The sequence below is a fragment of the Desmodus rotundus genome, chromosome 10 (genome assembly GCF_022682495.2).
Source record: "Desmodus rotundus isolate HL8 chromosome 10, HLdesRot8A.1, whole genome shotgun sequence".
NCBI lineage: Eukaryota > Metazoa > Chordata > Mammalia > Chiroptera > Phyllostomidae > Desmodus > Desmodus rotundus.
Window position 1 is genome coordinate 37439796 of NC_071396.1, and position 23354 is coordinate 37463149.

General features: G+C 56.9%; 1 protein-coding gene and 1 long non-coding RNA gene across 7 annotated transcripts in view; one reads left to right on the top strand and one right to left on the bottom strand.

The window, feature by feature from the left end:
* The window catches only part of ARNT2 (aryl hydrocarbon receptor nuclear translocator 2), a 70757-nt gene extending 50980 nt beyond the window's left edge, over positions 1-19777 (bottom strand). Inside the window, exons 1-3 of one of the 6 annotated variants that reach the window (XM_053913200.2) lie at positions 17002-17167; positions 16637-16695; positions 1705-1819 (exon numbers count right to left, since the gene is read on the bottom strand). In XM_053913200.2, the coding sequence (XP_053769175.1) occupies positions 1705-1817 (113 nt within the window). In that variant the 5' untranslated portion in view covers positions 1818-1819; positions 16637-16695; positions 17002-17167. Of the gene's footprint in view, positions 1-1704; positions 1820-7926; positions 7964-8657; positions 8689-16636; positions 16696-17001; positions 17168-17645; positions 18337-18788 lie in introns of those variants that run through there. The other 5 variants (XM_053913198.2, XM_053913197.2, XM_053913199.2 and 2 more) reach the window with 5 other exon arrangements.
* LOC123479870 (uncharacterized) lies at positions 18356-22755 on the top strand. Its single transcript, XR_006655661.2, has 3 exons — positions 18356-18507; positions 22191-22447; positions 22601-22755. It is a non-coding gene; the product is annotated as an uncharacterized lncRNA (long non-coding RNA).
* Positions 22756-23354: the final 599 nt, after the last annotated feature.

Below are 23354 nucleotides of genomic sequence, written 5' to 3' on the forward strand. Positions count from 1 at the left end.
CTCCGGCTGGGCAGTACGTCCTCAGCAGCTCCTCATCCTCTCGAATCACTCATTTCCCTTCTCTCTCTCGGTGCGTTGCTTCCGTGGCTCTGCCTCAGCCCGCTCCTGTCCCCGCCGCAGCCAGGCCATGCTGTGATCAGTACAGATGGGGGCAGCTGGGAGGACTCGGCAGGAAGAAGACTGCGGGCACACACCGTCCAGTCATCAGCTCGGGAGCAGGCCGAAGTCAGGGTCGGGATGCCGGCAGGGGTCAGGAACTCGGAGGCCTCAGGCAGGAAGCGGCCTCAGCCCTGCAGCCCACCCTGAGCAGGCACAGACTGGACCGCCTGAGGGAGGGGCGGTGGCAGCTGCTGGCTCAGGCTCAGGGAGGGCTCCCTGTCCTGACCAGTTCTGCCCTCACTTGGCCCCAGCCCCGCCCACTGCCCTGCTCGGAGGGCCCGTGTGGGTCCACTGGAAGAGGCCTGGGCCTTCCACGGGGCTCCATCCCGGGGGACCAAGGGCAACAAGAGAGCACAAACATTTAAAAAGATATTAAAAGACCTGGAGTCGTTTTAAAAATCAGGAAGTTGACAGGCGGACAGCACTGAGGCCCGGCCTGCACAGGTGCTGGTTAAATGGCCCGGCTGTGTCTGCACCGGCCCCCATTCTGCTTATTATCCCCCGCACCCCAAAGACAGGGGCAGTGGTGGGTGGGGACCGGGCTGCCGCAGCACCCTGGGAGGGGGCCCCTGACGCAGGGAAGCTGGCGGAGCCCCGGTGCTCACCTTCTCAGCCCTGCCTGCCCACCCAGTGACCATCGAAGCCTCAGCCCTCCTCTGAGGACCGCACTGGGCACACAACCAGCTGTTCTAGAGCCTAACTGTGGTGCTGAACCTGAGTGCGCTTTTCCCTCCGAACCTACTCCATTCCCGATCTTCACACTTAGCTCCCCTACCCTGCGCACCCGCCCGGCAGGCCTCGGACCCACAAATGTCTTCCGCTGTCTCGGGACTGGGGTGGGGGGCGGGGTGTGCAATCAGAAATTGCATTAATAGGGCAAACCGATCCCACTTCAAGAGAAACGGTGTGCACCAAATATTTCACTGAAAATAAAACTGACTCAATGAGGGGAAGGGGTTGGGCCATGCACGGAGCCTGCAGATGTCAGCTGCATCCTTCCCGCAGGGCTTTCTGCCCGACCTTGAGCTCTAAGACAGGACACACTCGAGTGCCTTGGGTTCCATTAGCTCAGGAGGGACGACCTTTCTGGCCCTGCGGGAACTCACCGCATTGCCAGTGTTACCCCCCGCAGAGCGGTGCACCCTGCGAGCCGCCCGCTTTGGGTGCCACGTGCTGAAAGGAGCAGTTCCTGCACACAGCCCAGCGAAGACCAGCCGCCCGAGGAAAGGGCAGCGGGCACCAGGGGGTGGACGGGGTTGGGGGGGAAGCCCCTCCCTCAGAGAGATGGCCTGAGCAGGGCCCAGGATCACGGAGCTCATGCTCCCCACGAAGAGAAGCATGCAGAGTCCCCAGCAGGGTGCTGAATCCCAGAACACTCAGAGGCCAAATCCTGTGCGTAGTTGGAGATGTTGCAAAAACTAAACAGGATGCAAACCGCTGGGCTTTTGTTCTCCAGCACAGGGAGGGATAGTATTTTCCTAAAAGGTCAAGGGTGGTGCTCATCATGCGTTAAGCCCAATTCCAGGAAACGCTCAGGCTGCTTACCCGGAACGCCGCTTTCCTCCGCGGGCGGGCAGGACCCCCGCCATCCGCACCTGGCCAGAGGCTGCCATGGGCGCCACGGGCAGCGACACTGAGCCGGGGATGTCCGAAGCCATTTCTGGAAGTCAGCAAAGACGAGAGCGTTTGTCAATCCCAGAAAAACAAGCAAGCTGACCGATGGCACCAACAGCGCCACCAGGAAGAGGAGAGCCCAAGGCCTGGGGCCTGGGGCTTCCTGACCGTGTCACTTAGTGACTCAGGAGGGCCCTTCGCATCTGGGCGCTGCCTCCCTCTCCTCTGGACAAGGAGCGCCTGCACCTGGTTCAGATGGTTAGAAAGAGTTAGCAGAACTTAGCAGCTTTGGGGATGGACTCCTATGTCCCGGTCACCTGGAGGCAGGTAAGATGTCCAGGAATCCAGGCACCTCAAAGAACCAGCCTGGCAGCAACCTGGTAACCCCGACGGGCAAACCCGCCAAGAGTCAGGTGTCGGTGCCTGCGGGTGCTCTGCCCTCACCCCGGGCATGTGTCTTCACGCAGAAAGGCTGCTCCCCCCCTAAATTTAGACGCAGAGTTCTGCACACAGAGCCTTCACGGCCCCCACATTCGTGACGAGGAGAGGGAGGGCCAGGGGGATGCAAAAGCATGTCCCAGGCTGCACTGTGAGCAGGGGACAGCAGCCCCACAGCCAGGAGCGGTGATGTAAATTTAAGGAGTAAGACAGTCAGTCGGGTGTTGGCTGAAGCGCCTCCCCTGTGTGCCACTGTCTCACCCATTGCCTCTGACCAGCCAGGCACGCGGGGAGGCCCGTGGAGGCAACGTTAATGCAGGCAGCCCTGGCGCCAACGCCACCACAGCCTCCGAGCTCCTTCTTCCCACCCGGAGGAGGGCCCCTGAACTTGGGCGCCCTTGCCCAGGGCAGGAAAGGATGCAACCTGTCCTCAAACGGCCTCTCTGGGTCTGCCCATCGTCCTTGGGAGTGACTTCCACTGTGCTGGCCTCTCTCAGCTCAACTCTCACCCGGGGCAGGCGGGAAGCAACAGGCCGCAAGGATACCTTTGGAAGAGGTGGCATGGAGAGCAGGTGCCCAGGGCACTCAGGTGGGTGAGGTTCTACTCTCTGCCCCCACCCCGCTCCCCCCGAAACCAGGGTGGGAGGCTCTGACGCCAACCCACAGTTATACCCAAAGACATCGCGTCTGACCAACACACCCTGAGGTCGATTTGAACTATCTGCCTGGAAACTTTCTGGAGAATTTTACGATGCTGATAAACAAAATCTTAATTTAGCTACTCCAGGACGTTCCCAAAAATTTGAGAGCAACTGCGGTTGTTTTTTTCTTGGTTTTTGTTTTCTTTTTACCAACGTAAGCATTTCAAAATATTCAAGGAAAAAAAAGTGCCTTTCTTAAAGTAACCCTCGGCCCTTTGGACAGGCCTCGCACCCTGACCACCAGCTTCCTGGAGATGAGGGATCTGCATTTCCTTCTGAGACGGAGGCCGAAGCATGTCGGGTTCATTAAGCCCCTGAAAGCCACCACTTCCCCAAGCCCACAGAACACCAGGCCCTCAAGATTCTGCAAGCAAAGGGTGTCGTGGCCCCAAGTCACTGCCCTTCTCGGAGATGCCAACGTCCATTAAAAAACACCCTGAGAGCCCGATTAACCTGGCCTGTCGTCAAGGTCCCAAGCGTGGGGGCGTGTGGTACCGGCATCTGTGCAGCTCCTGTACCGTGCGACACGTTTACGTATTTTAAAGCCACGACCTCCTGCCTGCCTTTGAGTCAAGGAAAGCTCAGGCTGGAAGGCATGAGTCATATATGCAAACCTACAAAGGCCCACCCCTTCCCTGCCCCAATTACGCTCCAGCTCAGAACGGCGGGGAGGCTGAAGGCAGTGTGTAGTTAGGACTGAATGGTATTCATCCCACTTTATTTAGGGAAAACTGAGAGACGAGTCGTTTTGTGTAAGACGAGCTATAGAAAGCGAAGCTCCACAGAAACTGTGGTTATGGGGCAGGGTCGAGGGACCCTGGGAGCCCTCAGAGGAGGAGGGAAGAGGAGAGAGAGGGTGCGGGACCCACGCAGGTAGGTGCCCACGTGCACCAGGGCCACACCCAGCCTCGCTGTCTCATCCTCATCGACCCCTCGGGCAGTGCAGGGCTGACCACGAGTGGAAAGGAGAGGCGCCTTGGGCCGACAGACGGGTGCATCCTGCTGGCGAGAAGGTCATGCGTCCAAACCACATCAGTCCCCCAAATGGGTAGGGACCACCCGACTGTGGGAGAGCACACCCACCGCAGGGGGCCAGGTCGTCTGTGCCCCCTCGTTCTCCCACCCCCACACCGTTCTCCCTGCAGCCGTGTCCTCAGACCTCGCCCCATCTCCACACCAGTGAGCTACCGTCACAGGACTCACCTCCAGTCCAGGCGAACAGTCCCTCCTCTGCCCCCTCCCTCTCTGTGGGTGCGGCCCCCACCGCCCAACTCAAGCACCCTCCCCTGGTTTCCAGGGGCTACCTGCCCTCCATCCCGCCCACCTCACAGGGCCCACCCAGCCCAGAGCCTCTCCCTCTCCCCCGCTCCCCCATCCCAGACCCCCATCCTCTTACAGCCCCCTCTGCTCCATCCAGTCTCCAGCTGGTGACCTCACTCAGGCAGCTGGCACCCATCCCATCTCCACGCTGACTCCCACACCCAGGCACCAGGTCCCGCTGTCCCCTCCTGAAGGTCTGTCCATCCTCTGGCGGCAGCTGCTCAGGGCCTCCTCGGCCTCCCTGCACCCACTGTCCCCCTCCCATTCATTCCCCATGTGGAGCAGGGTCTGGCCATGCAAGCCCTTGCCGATACCCTCTATGGCTACTGCTGGCTCTAGGCACAGAGTTCCCTGCTGTGGTCACCTCTCTGGTGTGTGGCCGGGGCACTGCCCACCTGTCCAGCTCCGGCTGCACGGTCCCTCCCACCCCATGGCCTTTGCACATGCCACGCCCAGTGGCAACAAAGCTCCCTTCCCTCTCTTCACCAGATTTACTCCCCACAGTCTTTCACATTCAGCTCAAACGCCACTGTCCCAAAGAAGCCTGCCCCGGCCACCCCATTTCCCACCGGGTGGAGGGCTGGCTGCTCCCCAGTTAGCCGTTCTCATGGTACCTGCACGTCTGCTCTGAGTGAATGCAGGGCACAGCTGTCCAGGTGGGAGACGACACGGCCTGAACAGCAGAGCAGAAAAGAGGACGCCCAGGAGGAAGGGGTGATGTCAGAGCCGCAAAGGGAAGATGCTACAGAGCCTGGTCACCTGACCCTCCCTCACGGAGTCTGCAGGGGGCACGCGGTTCTGCAGGAAGAAAGCACAGCTGGGCGGGCTGCCTGCAAGATCTGCCGCACCCTGCGCTTCAGCCCGGGGGCGCCACCGAGCAGAGGCGGCAGAATCTCCACCGCCCTGACCCTCCGCTTGTTCAGGAGGGGCGCACACTCGTGGGGGGGCCTGCTGCTAGCTCTGGCTTCGTCATGATGTCACACAGGGTCTCCGTCTGTGCTCCAGCTAAGCAGTGGGGCTACTCGGGACACTCCTTCCGCCCACAGGTGGCCCTAAGAAAATGGGGACTCTGCTTCCAGCACAAGGCAGGCACCTCAGCAAAGCTCTCACTCCAAGTCGGCAGCTGTGCTAGAGAATGGATGGAGGTGAAAGCACCCCATTCTGCCTCTGACGGGTTCAGTCTTGAGTGTGATGCGGACACGTGGCTACGTAATTTCATACTGAGAGCAGCATGCTGGGTGAGAGACTGGGAACCCCTGGGAGCATCCAGGAAGGCTTCCTGGAGGAGGCCACCCTGTGTTATCCAGGCAGTGCAGTGCAGACAAGCATTGGGAGCATCCAAGCTGAGAGGAAGGTGCCCTTTTCCTAAAAGAACCAGCCTGGCAGCAACCTGGTAACCCCAACAGGCAAACCCACTGAGAGTCACGTGGCAGTGCCCTGGGTGCTCTGCCCTCACCCTGGGCATGTGTCTTCAAGCAGAAAGGCTGCTCCCCCCCCCCTAAATTTGGACCCAGAATTCTGCATGAATTCCGAGTCCAATGGATGGCTCCAGAATTTCTGAGCAGACCCCATTCATGCTCCCTTGCTCAGGCCCTTTGACCCACAACTGCAACTCTGCAAGATCTAGAATCATCCCCTTCCTCACATGCCGCCCATCACCCTCTCGCACAGATCTCTGCTCGGGGATCTAACCCCCTCCACCCCCCTCCTCCCGCCACAACTAAACACAAACACATGGACAGGCAGAAAGCACTGCATTCGCACAGCAGCCCGACCCCAATGCACGGGCCACCCAGCCCCAGGAACCACAGACACAAAGTTGCAACGAGGTTTCCAGCTGCCTGTAACCGGCAGCAGAGGGTTTTCAAAGCTTCACCATCATTGTGATGTAGCACCGGCCAGAGCTGCCTCACAGGGCAACGCAGACGTGCTACACAGAATTCCTAGGTCACAACACTGGCAGCACAGTTGGGGGCGACCCAGAAACTTGAGAGGATGACGTATGCACGCAGCAGGAGGAAATGAAAACGCACTCTCCCCCCTTCCCCCCGACTCTTTCCTGTGGATCATTTAGACACTCCTTCATCTTCTCATAGGAAAAACAATTGATGCCATTCAAACTCTCACAGTGCAACAACAAAGTATTTTAATGACTATTCGAACATACGGAAAACCATGGAAAACCAGGGAGGTTCTCTCTGTGGGAGGGAAGCGCGGGGGTGGGGAGGCAGAGAACCCAAGAACACTCCCCTCAGCGGCCCTCCCCCTCCACCATTCCTCCCACAGAAAGCACATCCAACGTCACAGCCCTACCTTGTCCAGGAGATTTCACAGAGACCTGTGACCAGCACCTTCCAGGCTGGCCTGCGACCCGCACAGCAGAAATGCCAAGCACCTCGCGGCGCCAACGTGCTGCATTTGTATTCTGCTCAGAACATGTCGTCCCGGATCTGTTCACCTTGACTGTGGACCATGATTCAGCCGTGACAACTGTCTTGCATACTGATCAATTTATTTGCAGCAAAATTTCCAACTTTAACTGCTTAGGCTCTGAAAAATCGGTGGCAGATTTCTGGTGCCAACACAAGATACATGTAAAACACCTAGGTTGTCAAAACCCCTCTGGGCAGATCAGAAAGGCGGAATTCCTTCTGGTGTGCATGGGAGGCGGGCCTTGTCCCCAAGGCTCCCTGCGGGGGTGGGATATCTGTAGCACTGGGAGCAGAAAAATCATTTGACGGAGAGCCAGGGACTCTGACTCCAGGTCCTTGCTGGGTTTTAACCAGCTGTGTACCCTCTGTAAGGCTGCCATCATCAGCGTGTGTGATGGGGCGGGGTGGGGGCCAGGGGTCTCTGCAGGACAGGAGGTCGCAGACATGGGGAGAGGTGGCCAACAGACCCAGGAGAGGAGGAAGGAGCCAAGTCCTGCCTCCACCAGCCAGTGCCTCCAGCCTGGACCCAGCCCTGGCTGCAGGCCTGAGCGGCTCCCAGCAGGCCTGGCTTTAGGGACCTGGAATCACCCAGCTAACAATGGTGGCTGAGGCAGAGCCCTGGATCCTGGGCCCGAGTGGGCACGGGTTGTGCCCTCTACAACATGGACACCACACCAGAACCCACTAGACTGTTAGCGCCAAATCCCCACTCATGTCCAAGTCCACAGTGCTGGCTCAAGTCCCAGCATCCCTGCACTGAACTTTATAAAAAGGGTAAAAAGCACCCAGCTAAGGGGAAGACAGGCAACCAGCAGTTCCCACAGAGGAAGGGAGGAGGCTACTGTGGAGGTGACAAATGCGGAGCAAAATGACAAAAGTGACCTCCACACTTGACCTGGCTCCTCTGGGAGAGATGACAAATGTTCAACCACACAGTAGGACACCCCCTCACAACCTGTCTCCCACTCGAGTCAAATCCACCAGCCAGAGGCCATCAGAGTTACGTGCGTGTCGTCAACCACACAGACGACAGGCCAGGCCCCCTGGGCTGGGAGACCTGGGGTCTGTCTGTGGCCAGGCTGCCCCGGGCTGTGGCCCACCCCCCGAGTCTGCAGGATGCACCTCCCAGGAGAAAGTGCCGGTGTGACCTGCCGGCGGTCAGCTAGCGAGGGTCTCAGAGCTGAAGGGTTACGATGCCACACTGAGGAGAACCTGCCTGAGAGTCCCTGAGGCAAAAGAAGACACAAAGCTCTTCTCCACACCTGTGCGGGCCCTTCCCGGGCCAGGGCCGGACCGTGCCTGGCTCCTCCGGGGCTGGCGGTCCAGGAGAGAAGAGCCAGGAGAAAAATGAATGACTCAGAGGTGTACCGACCCGTCTAAATACAGTTTGAAGCTTATCAGGAACCAAATAAGCGAAAATGTCTGACACGAAGAGAAAAGCTCATAAATTATGGAAAACCCACAGCGATAAAAACCGCTCAGCCATTGAATAACACGATTTCAGAGAAGGATATCGCAGGGAAACGCGGAGGGCAAACAAACAGCGCAGGGCACAAACGCTCACATGCAGACACATGTCTGCCATCAAAGTTCGGCCTCGGTCAACCAACACCGTGTGGCCCCGTCGGAGGGCCAGGCTGTGGGGTGCCTACTTCAACATCATTTCTGCTGGTCTTCTACTGTGTGCAAATGAAAGCTCATAGAATCGATTTACAGACAAAAAAAAAAAAAGAAAAGTCTCGGCCAGATGGCTGTTAGTTGGAGGGGTGTCTCATGCACTAAAAGGTTGCAGGTTCGATCCCCGGTTGGGCGTTCGTCTGGGAGGCAACTGACCGATGTTTCTCTCCCACCCCCATCCTCCTCTCTCTCTCTAGAACCAATAAACATTTCCTCAGGTGAGGAGTAAAATAAATACATAAATTTTAAAAAATAAATAAATAAAACACCATTTCTGGCCTCCCTGAGCCTGTGCTGAGGGGCCATAGGCTCTCACCGGCCACCGCTGTGCTCACGCTGTACAGTAGGTCAAGGTCGACTCCACAAACGGGGTGTGCCATGCGGTCACAGCGCTCGAGGCTGAGCGCACACCGTCCAGTGTAAACTCGCCTTCCGGATGAACCGCGATGGAAACCCCCCGTGAGTTTGAGATGTCTCAGCTCCCGCAGTCAGGTGGTCCGCAAAGACAAACGTTATTTCAGGGGCATCACGTGTGGTAATCCACGGCCACGTAGCAAAAGCTGTTAATTGTATGTGCAAAACCAGTTATTAATAAGTTTCAGCACCCCAATGCTCACAGCACAGTTTACAATAGCCAACTGCTGGAAGCAACCTAAGTGCCCATCAGTGAATGAACGGATCAAATAACTGTGGTACGTTTACACAATGGAATACTATACAGCAGAGAGAAAGGAGCTCCTGCCCTTTGTGACAGCGTGGATGGAACTGGAGAGCATTATGCTAAGTGACAAAATAAGCCAGGCAATGAGGGACAAGTACCATAGGATCTCACCTTTAACAGGAACCTAATCAACAAAAGGAAAAAGCAAACAAAATATAACCGGAGACATTGAAATCAAGAACAATCTAAAAATAGCCAGAGGGAAGGGGGGAGGGGACACTGCAGAGAAGGGTTTTCAGGAACTACTATAAAGGACACATGGACAAAACCAAGGGGGAGGGTGAAAGCAAGGGAGGGAGGGAGTGGGGGGGGGAGTGCAGACAACTATAACTGAACAACAATAAAATAATAACAAAAAAAAGCTCCGAATATCTAAACGTAAAAGGAAAGGGGAAGGGATGCAAACGCTAAGACCGAGTGCGGCGGCGTGCTGTCTTCCGGAACACAGTTACAGCCTCTCTGAACCAAGACGCGCACAGAACCACGAACAACAACACACAGCTGAGTAACTCAGAGGATTTGCCATCGATATCTTGCTGGAATTGTGTGTGATACCGGCCTTCGTCACAATAACCCACTGGGATTTTTTAAATTAAAAAAATCGTCTTGTTTAGGGCGTGCATCTTTCCAGGCAACGTCTTACTGCTAGGTTTTCACATGTGTGCAAGGACGAATTACTAACCATCTTGTTTGACTCTGCTACCTCGAAAACGCACGGGCAGGAAGCTGCGTGACTAAGTAAATCACGGTCAGGACAATGCTGGCCCTTCTTCCCTGATGTCAACGGGCCCGGCCCTGAGCCTGGAACCCGGGAAAGTGGCGGCATGAAGGGAGCAGAAGGCGGGAGGAGTTGCGTACCAGGTCGGGATTCTGAATGGTCCCGGGTGGGAGAACTGGTTCCCTCTCTGAAGAGAAATGAGGCTCCGTCCCCACCACCCGCTGGCACCGAGGAGTCACGAGGTGGGGAGGGAGGCACAGGGTCACTCCCAGGAGGCACACACCCTCCCTCCCGGCTACTGTTGTCCTCTGCCCCCACCTCTGAGCTGGCCGCACAGTCCCTTCACCTGGAATAACTAATTTTCTGGGTTTTCCTTGCTGGAATCTCGCCTTCTCCAGCTCTTAATTTACTTTATGAGGCGCTAGCAATAATCCACACTTATCCTAAGAAGCAGCACAGATCACAAGGCGCCTCTACACCAGCCACAGAAGGAGCTAGGCTGCCAATCACGTTTGCATCTTTTCTGTCTCATCCAAGTGCCCCACACAGGGGACTCCTGTCTTTTTTTAAAAAAACCCAGTTCCAAAGAGTACTTCATTCAGTCGAACCTGGTGGACAGATTCAGGAAACTGAATACAGAACGGGACCCTCAGATCACCTGCAGAAATGCTGTCGAAACAGCAACCTCCATCGAAGATGGTGGAAAAGAAGTGAACCTATTAGGGTTTCGAGTTAAAAGACAGCCATGAAGGGAGCTCTCCCTGCAGAAACAGGGATGCCCCCGTAACACCTGGTTCATGTCCCCCCGGGACAGAGGAAAGACAACCCACTTGGGATGAGAATGAGCGGTGGTCCCAGCTCTGCCGCTCACCCCACACTGACCAGCTGGGCCTCCACTTCCTCATCTGTTACAGCCCATGAAATGGGCTGCTACACCCAACCGCTGGGAATATGTAGTGGGCTCGGGGGCCCAGGAGCCCTGAACCAGGTGAGTGCGCTGGCAGTGGGCACAGGACTGGCTTCGCTGCCTTGGTGGCCCTGAAAGGTGGTCATGGGACCGGCAGCATCAGCATCACCTGGGGACTTGTCAGAAATGCAGGTCTCTCGCATCTCAACCCACCTCCTGAAAGAGCCCTGGGACTGATCAGCCCTTGCCCTCCTGGTGATTCCGGTGCGAGAGCAGGTGAAATACCTGTGTGATGGCGCCACCTGGTGGTGACAGGCCTAACAGACCTTTCCTCTGTTCCCAGCCTGGGCCTCCTAGAGAAGGGCGGTCTGCCTCTCACTCAACACAGACAGACCTAGGCCACCGACCAGACGATGGGAGGGCCCGGGAGGGAGAATCACCCGTGAGCGAGGGAACCCCTCCCCTCCTCCCTGCTGGGGAGGACGGGGACAGAGGAGGGAGTGGTGACACAGCACCCCTGCCTGCACTCGGGCCAAGACCAGAGCAGGGAGAAAATGGGAACAGGGGGTGAGAACGGTCCCTACAGGGCGAGAGGAGGCAGCCGGGGTCCAGCAGGTTTGGGGTTGGGGGAGGCAGCAGTCCCAGCTGTGAGACTGAAGGCATAATCTGGGGTACACGCAGCTTAGCATCCCTGCAGGCAAGACAGCCCAAACCAGCTCCCACCCCAGTGCAGAGGGAAGAGGGGGCTTCTTGCTTCACTGGAGCCCCCTCCTGCTCCTCCACAAGTACATTCGCTTATTTGTTCCCTAAGTGGTCCCCACCCAGCTGGAAAGACGCCCTGCCCTTGGGAACCCTGCACCTGGGTTCCCACCGCGGGGACACACCCACCAAGGAAAGCTGCCCCAGTGAGGAAAGGCACCTGGCACCACGCTGGGAAGTTCAACGTCAAGCCCTCGCCACGACCCACCAACCGTCTGACACGTGTGTGTGTGGAAGCGGTGGCGATGGGAGGGGCGCCCCTGGCCCTGGAGCCAGGTCGCTGGGTCCACCTGCAGGACTTCCCTGGAGCACCCAGGCAGTGCCGCTGGCCTCCGACCCCTGAGCACAAGAAACGGCCGGGAACACAGAGGCCGCGCCTGCACTGTCTCCCAGCAGGTGACATTCACCTCAGCCCCACGCAGAGGGGAGGTACGAAGGAGTGACTGGGGCAGATGGAACATTTTCCCGGTCTGGTCTTCGATGAAAGAGGAGAGCAAGACAGGGAGGGAGAGAGGGCAAATGGAAGACCAGGGGAGAAAGGAGAGGAGGAGGAGGAGGAGAGGGAGAGAGGGGTGGGATGGGGGGATTCTCTGACTTTGGAAAACTCATCCAGTATCTGCAGGCAAATTATGCGAAAAAAAAAAAAAACCCCACAAAAAAACCCCCACCAAAATCTGTTTTTAAGTCACGAGGTCCTTCTTTATGAAATCTCAGTAACATGAAAACTTGATTTTGAGTGGAACTTAGAGGAGGTGGCGAATCCACTCCCAAAAACGAATGCACCTACACAGCTAGACCTGGACCTGCCCCAGCACCCAGGGACAGCACAGGCTTCAGGCTGCCGCCGCCTGGAGGAGGAGCCAGGCGCACCCCTCGGCGGGCTCTGGGTACTCCACGCGGGCAGTCAGCCTCAATGCGTTCGGACGAGTTGGTCATTAAGCCCTTAAGCCTGTACTGCAGACAGGACCACCCTTACGCAGAGCTGGATTATAATTATCTGTCAAATGAGGTGGATGTTTAGTTTACGGAAGCGCACTGCCTTTTTTTTTTTTAAACCCCTGGGACCTGCCCTGGCTAAGGAGTGCCCGAAGCTGCCTGTAGGTGATGCAGTGGACGAAGGAGAGGTCCCTGGCATTTGGAGATGGGCCCTGAAGCCACTGACGAGCTGTTCGTAGGTCGGTCGGCACAGAATCTTCATTTCACCAACTGAGATGCTCGCTTTGAAGTCATCGCTGCTACAAGCAGTCTCGGGCCACAACATCACGTTTGTGGAGCGTTTGACGGAAAATTTACACAGCACAACCTCGATGTCATCGTGAGGCACCATCAAAAAAAAAAAAAAAAAAAAAGGAAAGGAAAAGAAAGCAAACAGAGAGATGAAGGGGATTTCACAGAGCAAACGTCGTCACAGGAACGTGGAGGACAGAGTACAATTGCAGCCAATTGCATCGCAGTCACCTGGAGCAGCGACAAGCAGGTGTGACTGACTCACTGCAGTGACCCCACTGCAGGGCACGGGAATGCAGAATCGCTGGGGCACACGCCCACAACTAAGGTAGTGCGTACGTCAACTGTACCTCAATAAAAAATTTCTAAACCAAACTCAGGGATGTTTTCCAGAATGCCTGGGTTATACCTAGCAAAAACGTTACGGCCATAAAAGGTGCGGGGTGGGGGAAAGAATGAGCAATTACTCCAGAATTAAAAGACATTAAAGAAGCATCACAACTAAATGCAATCTTCATAATCCTGGATCGAATCTGGGAGCAGAAAAATAAATGAATGTGGTTTTGGCCGTGAAGACCAGCTGGTAAAGCAGGAATGCGGCCTGCGGGCTGGGTAATGCTGCATCGTCAATGCAATACCGACCTCCTGACCTCGGCCCTGAATTGCAGCCGTGGGGGGATGTGCTTCTCCTGGCGAAACACCCCTCGAGGTGTCTGGAACTGGAAGGGGGGCCATGTCTTGCACATGTTCTCGAACTGCTCACAGAAAGCAGGAGGCACCGGTAAGGCAGACGCATCGACCCTGGGGACCCGGGTGATGGGTCCACAGGAGACCTTGCTACATTCCTGCCACTTTTCTCTCAGCCTGAAATGACTTCAGCGTCAAAAGTTACCGAATACAAAAGAGTCACCTGGGGGTGGATGGACCTCTCCCTGCTGGTCTGTGGCGTGGGGACTCGGAGTCCAGTCCATTCCCCCTTCAGTGGATGTTTACAATCGCCAACGAGGAGCCGGGACTTGCTCATGGTACTGGGGATGCCACAGTGACAGGGAAATGTCCCAGCTGCGGGGGAAATGAAGCGGCCCAGAGTCTTCTGGCCAAGCCCCGTCTCACTGGGTCGTCTTGACCTCAAGATTCCTTACACTCACCGTGCCCAAGACCGAACGCAGCGTGACGGCCCCCGACGGCCCCTCAAATCCCCCCGGAACATGAACCTCAGCAGTGTTCTCTGGCGTGGCATCCTAGCCCCCCACTGAATGGAGGGCCTTGCCACTCCACCCGTCACCTACCAAGTGCCGTCTACCATTGGGGGGCTTCGGCGTTCCCTCCTAAACAGCTCAGGGGCCCCTGTGTTTCTCTCCACATCCACTGTCCCCACCTGGCCACTGTCCCCGCCTGGCCAGCCTCATTCAGCAGCCAGAGATCTTTTCAAAACCCGCCTCCCACCACGTCACACCCCTGCTCGCCACACTTCGATGGCGTCGTTTTGCATTTGGAAACAAAGACCCCTTGTTCCCGTAACACTTGCTTGAAGCGACACCCTCACACACGTGATCATTTGGTAAATGTCTGACTCCCCAAGCGCACAGTGAGAGCCCTGAAAACAGAAACCCCATCCCTGGCTTTGACACCGAGGTGCCCACACAGCTGGCATTCAATTAATATTTGTTTAATTAGGTGGATAAGAAATTAAAATAATTAATGTGTGGCTTGGGCCAGTGAATGGAGAGTGGTGCCATTCACTGCCACAGGGGACCAAGGTGGGGGGGGGGACAAGCAGGGGGTGTGGCTTTGCAGAATCTGTGGGGCACAAGGCAGGGGGTGCGGATGCCCGGCAGGCGGCGGGAAACGGGGGCCCGTGGCCTGTGAGACTGACCTGTGCTGAAGCAAGCTGCGTGCCCCCACCAGGGCCGCCTGCTGCTCCCTCACTCTGCCTGTCAGCAGGGGCTGGTGGGGTCTAAACTGTCTTCCCCGCTGTCGTCACCTGCATGAAGTGGTCCCCACGCCGCCTGCGTTGGAGACGGGCGGAACGCACTCGTGGTGGACATCCTGGACTCAGCTCCGGGCATGGCACCCTTTGTCTGGGGGGACAGGCAGGGGGTGCTCGGGGAAGGCTGGCCGAACCCGACTGGAGGCCTTCTGGTGTGGAACGCTTTCGGAAAAGAAAGAGCACAGCTGTGATCCTTGACCACATCCATTCATCTCATCCTTTGGGGAACTTGGGGTCCGCTGAGCACATGGAGCGGCAGCAGATGATTCCAGACTCTGCCTCACTCCGAACTGCTGATCCAACAGAAGCACCAACGCCGCTCTAAAAATAATGTCTCAAAAAATCTTGCTGTTCTGTTAGTTCACATTTAAATGAACTTCCGCCACAGATACCATAACCATCTGAAAAAGTCTTGTCATGTTTCTGAAGCCACCGTGCGGGTTTCCTTACACTGGAGTGGTGGCCGTGGGGGTCACCCCTTCAGGCTCCGACAGCCAGCCACCCTGGAGCGCTGCCGGGGCCGGCCCACTGCCTGGACACCAGGGCCCCGCAACCTCGGGGGTGGACGGCTCTGCGTGGGGGGGGCGCTGCTGCGAGCACTCTGGGGTGTTTAGCAGCGCCCCTGCCTCAGCCTCTGAGATGCCACCCCCACCAACCTGTGCCGGGTTCTCAGAGGTGTGCCACCGACTCCGTCAGTGGTCTGTCCAAGGTGAGAAAGAAAATGCCCTTTGGGTGTGGCTGTACAGAAAACTGTGGGATGCGTGACTGAAGCTCGCGCTTCCTGCTGCCTCCGAGTCTGGACTCGGCCCACGGGCTGACATCTCCAAGGTGTTTCAGGGGTGCTCTCCTGAACTGCCATGGGGGTAGTGTGGTGGGCCAGGCAGGAAGTGGCCTTACTCAACAGGCAGAGAGCTCCTGAGGGCCAGATGGGGTCACTGCAGGGTCCCAAGGAGTGCCTCGCGTCCTAACAGGTCCCTCCTCTCCTGGGGTCCCACCCAGACCCCAGCAGGCCTGCCACAGACCTGGCTCTGAGAGGCCCTGGGGCCGCCCACCAAGTTCAGGTTCAGCCCCAGCCGACTCCTCTAGACTCTATCCCCTGAACTGAGCACCCCAATTCCTCGCAGCCTGCTCTGCACCGGGGTCTTTCCTTCGACACCTGTGGAAGAGAAGCAGGGACCCCAGATCCAATGCAAAGACACCTACGCTGTTCGTGAAACCTCCTGGCTTCACATCTCTAGCAGGAGTGGCCACCGTGACCGGTCCAAGACCACAAAAGGCAGGCGCAAAGGACAGCATGCTCTGTAAGCCCCGGGGGCTGGTCAGCCAGGCTGTCTGCTTGCAAATCTGCCCTCAGCCTAAGGAGGGCGTGCGGACCGTAGACAGTGACATTAGGGGTCTGGGACAGTTAGTGGCACCTGCGGTTTGGGAAGGCCACGTGGAAGAGGGACAACAGAGGATGTCCAGTGGTCTCGGGTCTGAACCGGTACCGACCCGTCGTGCTTCGCTCACAGAAGACCAGGGCGGCCCTGGTCCTGGAGACGCAGCCGCAGCCTGGACTGTGCCACTGCAGCTGCAGACGCCCGACACACCTCCAACCAATTCACACCTCCAGTGTTTCACATACTCGGAAAGGCTTACATTCACCCAAAAAGGAGATAAAGCAAACAATACAGAGACACTAGGGGACTCCGCTCTCTAGTCTAGAGGACACAGGGGGTCCCTATCCAGAGAGAATCAAGAAAATCAGTCTCTCCGACACTGTCAGTGACCAATGCACCTGGAAAGAGGGAGGTGTCAGAGGCCACAGGTGAGGGGGCACAGACCCGGGGCCCCTGGGCAGACGCCAAGAGGAAAACATCCAGGAGCCAAACCCTTCTTTGTCCAGAGACTCTGCCCTCCCCCAGGGTAACTGGTGGGACCCTAACCTGAAACCCAACCAGGGGACCTGGGAGGGGCAGCTCAGAGGTGCATACCTGGCTCACGTCACCTGAATAGCCGGCTGGTGTGCGGCGCTGGGCTGGGAGAGTGGGACCTGAGGGCGGGGTGGGATAGGGAGGGGACAGGCTCTGACCTTTGTACCCCACGCCCAGAAGAGCCCCAGAAATAAATGTCAGTGCCTCCCAGCCCCTTTGCCTGTGTTTATCGAGCTCTTATTCTTTGTAAGGAAACTACGTCTGGGGAGGGGGGCAGGGCTGGAGGGGCGGGAGGCATTCTGGCCACACACTGGGGTGTCCTGACTGCAGGTGAATCTGAAATCTCGCTCAGGTGCAACCCCAGAGCCGTATCCCTGGAGAGAGACTCCACCTTTTCTCCCACAGAGGAAGTTAGAGGGTCGCACCAGGCAAGGACAATGCGCCCCACAGTTCTCAGCGTTGCCACAGGGGGCTGGTCAGAGAAAGGGCGGTGGACAAGAGGAAAGGGGACACCTCATAGAATGTCACTGGAGATGCTGTCACCAAGGTCAAGATCTCTGGTACCTGTGCCGACAGAAGAAAGGCACGAGCGTCACCGTCTGCCCATCAGGCCAGGGGCTGACCAAGACGAAAACCAATGTAAAACCACCCCACATTTCCTCCGCAGCTCTCGGGACAACAGAGTGGGCAAAACAGCTTTGCGCACACACGATGGTGTCTGTGTATAGATATGTTCCTCCGGCTTTCTTCCTGTTTCCAAGATAAACCTGTGTTGGACTAAAATTACCTTCATTTAAGTTGCTTTACTCCTTCTGACGTCCTAACACGGAAATCTCTCCGTGAGCTATTGATGTTTAAGCAGCTGATCAGGCTGAAGTTGCAGGTTACCCCGTGGGCCGAGGGGCTGGGCGGAGTTTCCACCCCGCCGCCATGCGCCCACTCAGTGCCCCAGACAGAGAAGCCCTAACCTGTCTTTGCAAGACTCATTATGACTATTCCGGAAGCTTCCTCCTTGGAACCACTCAGGCTCCTCACCTCTGTACCCCTCTGCCTCCCCCGAGACCCTTACCCAAAATCTCAGCAGCGCCAAGTCTGAGCTCCTCCACTGCCCCCTTCTTCTCTGTTCCAGGCGGGGCGGCTCGTCCCAGCTCCCCACCTGCCTCCCGTGTTCCTTACACAAATGTGGCTGACGAGTTAAATCTTCCAGAACCATGGTCATGTGCCTTCCCGTCCAACACCTGTGAGGAGGGCTCTTCCTGTGGAGGGACCGTGTCCTCCCAAGCCCTCTGACGCCTGGCTGCAGCCACTCAAGTCTGTGGGACCCAGCCGCTCCCGCTTCTACCCCCAGCGCCCCAGCTCGGAAATGACATCCGTGCTCAGAGCAGGCCCGCCTGCACGTACCTGCCCCGTCCACCTGCAAGCCCCCTCAGCCCCTGGCTTCGCGTGTTCATGCCATCGAATTGTTCAAACTCCACTTCTGACAGATGTCGTCTCCTTTAGGCGGAAGGGACCCTTCACTCCTAACCCTCCGACCACCCCGGTCAGCCCGCCCCACCCTGCGGGCAGGCCTCTGAGAGCCGCTGCGTCCTCCCAGGGCCCTGGCACCAGCCTGCCCATGGCGGTCACCGCTCAACAGCACAAACTTCGGAGCAGCCGGCCTCCCGTTCTCGGCCCCCTTAGGCGGTCCTCCGCACAGGCAGGGCATCTCCCCACTGAAACAGGATTTCCTGTCTACAGCTGCATAACAGGTGACTATTCCCACCGGCCTGGGAGCTCTCTCCATTCTCCAACTCCGCGGGAGCGAGCTGTGGCCACAGACCTGTGGATCCAAGGACGGGAGCCCTGGAGGCTGGGACGCCCTTCTGTGCGCGTGGAACACGCGTGGAACAGGGGGACCCACAGTGGCCCGTGGTGAGGGCGCCAAGGACCAGGTGGGCAGGGAGAATGGGCCACCCTGCTGGGTGCCAGCTCCAAACTTTCCCTCCCCCAGGTCCCCGCGCGCGAGAACAGAGGCCAAGAGCCTGGGCAGGAAGAAAAGTGGCGTTTTCGTAGCTTCAGGGGGTCCTTTGGCCCTGCGGGGTCCAGGTACGCGAGGCCGGGCCGCGCTGGGGATGCAGCCGCGATGCCTGAGCCCAGGCTGCGCGCGCTGACAGCCGCCCCCCGCCCTCGGCCACCCGGCCCCCCAGCTGCGCGCTCCCGGCCCGCTACTCACCCGGAGGGTTGACGGCCGCGGGGGTGGCCATGTCGCGGGAGGACGAGGAGGCCCTGCGCACGGAGACCAGGCGAGCGCGGCCCGCGCACCACACAAAGGCCGGCAGCTCCGCGGCCTCGCGCCGCCGGCTCGCCGGGTCCCGCCTTTGTCGCGCGCCGGGGGGCGCGGGTCCCGCCGTAGCACCGCGAGACTTGGAGCCGGGGGCGGTGAGCCCCCCGCGCTGGGGGCAGGGCTGCGGGGAGGCGCAGGTGCTGCGCGCGGGACCACGGCGCCCCCTCGCGCAGGCGCTGCTCAGCCCGCCCCGCGCCCCGAGTCCGGGCCGGGATGCGCGAGTGTCGTGCCCGCACCCAGCGCCCAGCGTCCGCAGCCTTTGGCGAGGATGCACCCTCTGCGCCTCCGGGCAGGATCCCTGAGGCCAGAGCGCTCAGGACTACGCCGCACAGGCAGCGGCCCGAGACCTGAGCAAGGCACTCAGCTCTGCTCTCTGCTTGCCTTGGGGACTGTCCGAGGCTATTGGTTGCAACTGCCTGATTGACACAAGGAAACTGAGAATTTTTAAAAATATATAAAATGGGTTTATCTACATCACCTGCTGGAGCTGGGCTGCAGACAGCTCGGATCGGGTGTTTTACTGCAAGACTCTGGGGGGCCCTGTGAGAAACCGTGGCTCTCAGGCAGGAACTGCCACCTCAGCGGGTGCCCCATGAAGGTGACCTGGAAGAATGAGTACATCCCAGGTGGGGACCCAGAAGAGCAGGGCAGCCCCGAATGTTGACGTGCTTGCCAAAACACCAGCCTGTCGCAAATCCTCAAAAAGGAAGCATTTCGGGGGGGCGAGGCACAAAGCTTACAATGTATTTTCAAATAAGCATTGTCTTCGGGCAGCATTTGTCATTATTGATCTGACTAATAGGCGCTTAAAGATATTCATTTGTTTATCGATTTGACAGACTGCGTGCTTCGCACGAAGCTAGGAGGTGGGAGGCCTGGGAGGAAAGCCGCAGCTAGGTCCTCCCTGGGCCTCCAGTGTGGGGGTGGGGAGGAAAGGACCCAAAGGTGCTCCTTGCACTCAGGAAGCACACAGCTGCCTTGGGGCAGGTGCTCACTGCTGAGTGAGTGAGGGCAGAGGGTCGGTGTGACCAGGGGAAGTGAACACTAGGCTTGCACGAAATGAGCAGGATGCCCAGACGTGGAGAGAGGCACTGAAGTAAAGACAAGCGTGTGCCTCCAGCAGTGGGATAGGCCAGGCCCAGGGAGATGGGAGTGAGGTCCATCAAGAAGGACATCAGCTTGGGAACCCCATCCTTGGATCAGGTAGACAGGCCCTGGTGTCCCCGACATCAAGCCAAATTGCAAATCAGCCTGTCTTCCCACATACCCCAAAAAGCAACACACTCAAATGCCCCCAGGCACTTAACTCACAATAGACATGACTGAGGATTTGTGTTCTTTTTTTTTAAGATTGTATTTATTTATTTGTAGAGGGAGGGGAGGGAGGGAGAGAAACATCAATGTGTGTTTCCCTCTTACATCCCCCCCCACACACAGGGGACCTGGCTTGCAATCCAGGCATGTGTTGTGACTGGGAATCGAACCAATGACCCTTTGGTTCGCAGGCCCTTGCTCAGTCCACTGAGCTATACCAGCCAGGGCCTGAGGATTTCTTAAAGTCACTGCAAGAGGAGGCGCAACTCACTGCATGTCAGAGAAGGTGAAAACCCATCTGAGAGGATGCTACTCCCCAGAACAGCTCCCTTTCTGGCGCTGCTGCGTCCCCAGGGCTGCCCCGTTCTGTCCACAGCAGCCTCGGGCACACCTGCCCCGCCTCCCTCGCAGATCTTTCCATTTTCCACCTGTGCACACCCGTCCGAAGTAAACAAATGCTCTCCCTGGTGTTTACAAATCCGCCACCACGAGCAGATCATTTGGGTGTTGTCTCCAAATGTATCTCTCATGTCCTCCCTGGGGTCTGTCGTGCTGTGGGTTTCGGTAAGTGATCAATAGTCGGAATTTTAACAGAGAAAGTGGCGTTTCATCATCTCCCCCAGGGACTGCACCTCAGAGGTACAAAGGACCTTTGACATCACCCAGTTCAGCCCTCAGAGTTTGCAGATAAGGGAACAGAGGCTCAGGGCAGAGAGGTGACCTTCCCAAGGTCAGGCAGCTCAGGAGCTACGCAAGGCTTCAAACTGGGGCACCCACGATGCTGGGACTCGGTGGCTGAGGTGGGGGTCGGGGTGCGAAGGGATGGATCAGGGGTGATTTGGGCAGTCACTTTCTTTCTTGTCTCTCAGTGTTACATAGGTGAATACCCAGAAACATCAAGAACGGATGAGAGCCCCACTCTTGAATGTGAAATGGAGCAGTTAGTCATTGCTGAATACCCAGGCAAACACCCAGTACCGTGGGCTCCTGCTAATTGTGGGGGTTAGTAGACTGTGACCAGTTAACAGGCTCAGGAATTCCACTCAACCTTTAAACAGCCTCGAGTTCTTTTATGTTCCGAAGAGGATATTGAGTTTGAAGCTGAGATTTGCACTTAAAAAAAAAATTAGCGCAGACCCACTGGGCCCACAGCATGTGGTTCTGGGCACTGACCTCCCAGAAATGACCCAGGTTGCCAGCCCCAGTTCTACACTGGGTGGGAGAAAGCACTCATTTGTAGTCGGCTTCATATCCCTTTGATAGGAGAGACAAGACTTCCTTTGTGTAATGTGTGATCATCGAGGAATTTTTATCTTAACTTTGAGAGCTTGCTCCGAAGTAGAGGGCGTGGTGGAGCGAACGGTGGGCTGCTTTCTGCCACGGATATTCTGCCTCCTCTCCACACTCCCTTACTTCATCCTTTCTAACCTCTTTGTCTTAGCTGGAGAGAAAGGCCTGAACGCCTCTGTTATCTCCAATGCCGCCTCCTTATCTTTAATTCAGCGGGGGCAACAACAGACCCCAGCTCTCTGTCTAGGACTCACATCTGAGGGTGACACGATCTTAGTTCTACACAGAAAGGCTTACGCACTGGCCTTGGCAGCACACCGCGTGGGGCTTTCGCTGTCACTCACTCCGTTGCCCCTGGAACGGTGTTACCACCCTTCAGCCTCACTTTCCCCGTCTGTGAAATGGGGGTGTGTCCACGACTGCTCAGTCACAGTGGAAATTAGATGGAATGTGGTAACAGGTGTGCTCCACACACTTTCAAGACTACAATGCAGAGAGAGACAGACAGACAGACAGACAGACAGACAGTCCTGCCCGTGTGTCTGACTTCCCAGGCAAGACACATCAAATGAGCTGATGGAAAAGCTAAAAGTAGAGGCTTCCACATTTGGCAGCCACCCAGGTGGTGCTGCAGGATCGAAGGATGTGTCACAGAGACAGGCCTGATGGGTGTCTTGCTCCCCACAGCCTCTCCATGGTCTGCCAGGTGAGGGGACAGAGAAGCCATGGGAGAGTCTGGATGCATAGAGGCCTGGCTGAGGACACAGAGCCTGCAGGGAGTGGGACTGAACAGACAAAGGATTGCAGCCCCCAGGACAAGGTCTCCTACAGACGCCTAAAGTTCACCGGCCCAATGACCACTCCAGCCATAAGTGCCCCAGGGCCCCTCCTCCCCCTTCCCGGCCCTCCGAAACCGCTGGACACCATCTGGAAGGGAGAGCTAAGTACGTAAAAAAGGTTCTCTGCTCTGCTGTACACCCCACACGGCCTTCATTTTCTCCAAGTGCATGAGAAAGGTTTCAGTGGTGAGTAACAACTCCTCGCCTGTGTTCAGCACTTTCTGACTTTTAAGCCACTTGAACACCCTTATTTCACAGCTCCGGCGCTTTCGATGAGGCCTGCTCAGGGAAGAAATGCCACGTGAGTGCGGTTACGCAGATTTCAATAGATAACCGTGTCCTGCTTGCATGAACCCATTCTGGAAACCACCCTCAGAAACGACAACAATTTTTTCCCAGCCTAATAAAATTCTCTGGACATTTTAGCAGTTAATGCTAAAACTTTGTGCGTGTGGTCTTTTGTTACGTTATATATTTAAAAAAGTGATTTTTTGCTTAAAAATGCCAAGTAAATTAATGGAGTCAGTTAATGATTCATTCCCCTTTCCAGGATATATTCAACATTCCTCCAGCGTCCACCCTGGTTACTCTGATACAACATGGCTAGACCAAGTTCATTATCCAACCGACTGGTCTGGGACTGCTCAACCATTAGCATACAAATTACCACAAGTAAAGGGCAGATGACAATGCCTCCCCTTCCGGTAGGTCACCCTGTTAGAGGAAAAGCGTCTCCGACGTTTCCATGACGTTTCTGTCGAAGAATGTGTATTTGGGGAACGCATAATCTAACTCATGGAGGGGTTAGAGTCTGGTCTTTTGAATATCTTCCTACTTTAAACACAATCCTAGAATGTTAGAGGTGGACCGCAAACACTGTCTAGTGAGAACTGTAGAGGTAAACCTAGGGAACTAACCCATGCTCCCTGCTCACCGGTTAGGAAACGAGGTGAGGGTTGGATGTGGGTGGGACGGGTGCTGCTGCAGCGTGTCAGGCGAGCCAGGGGAGTCA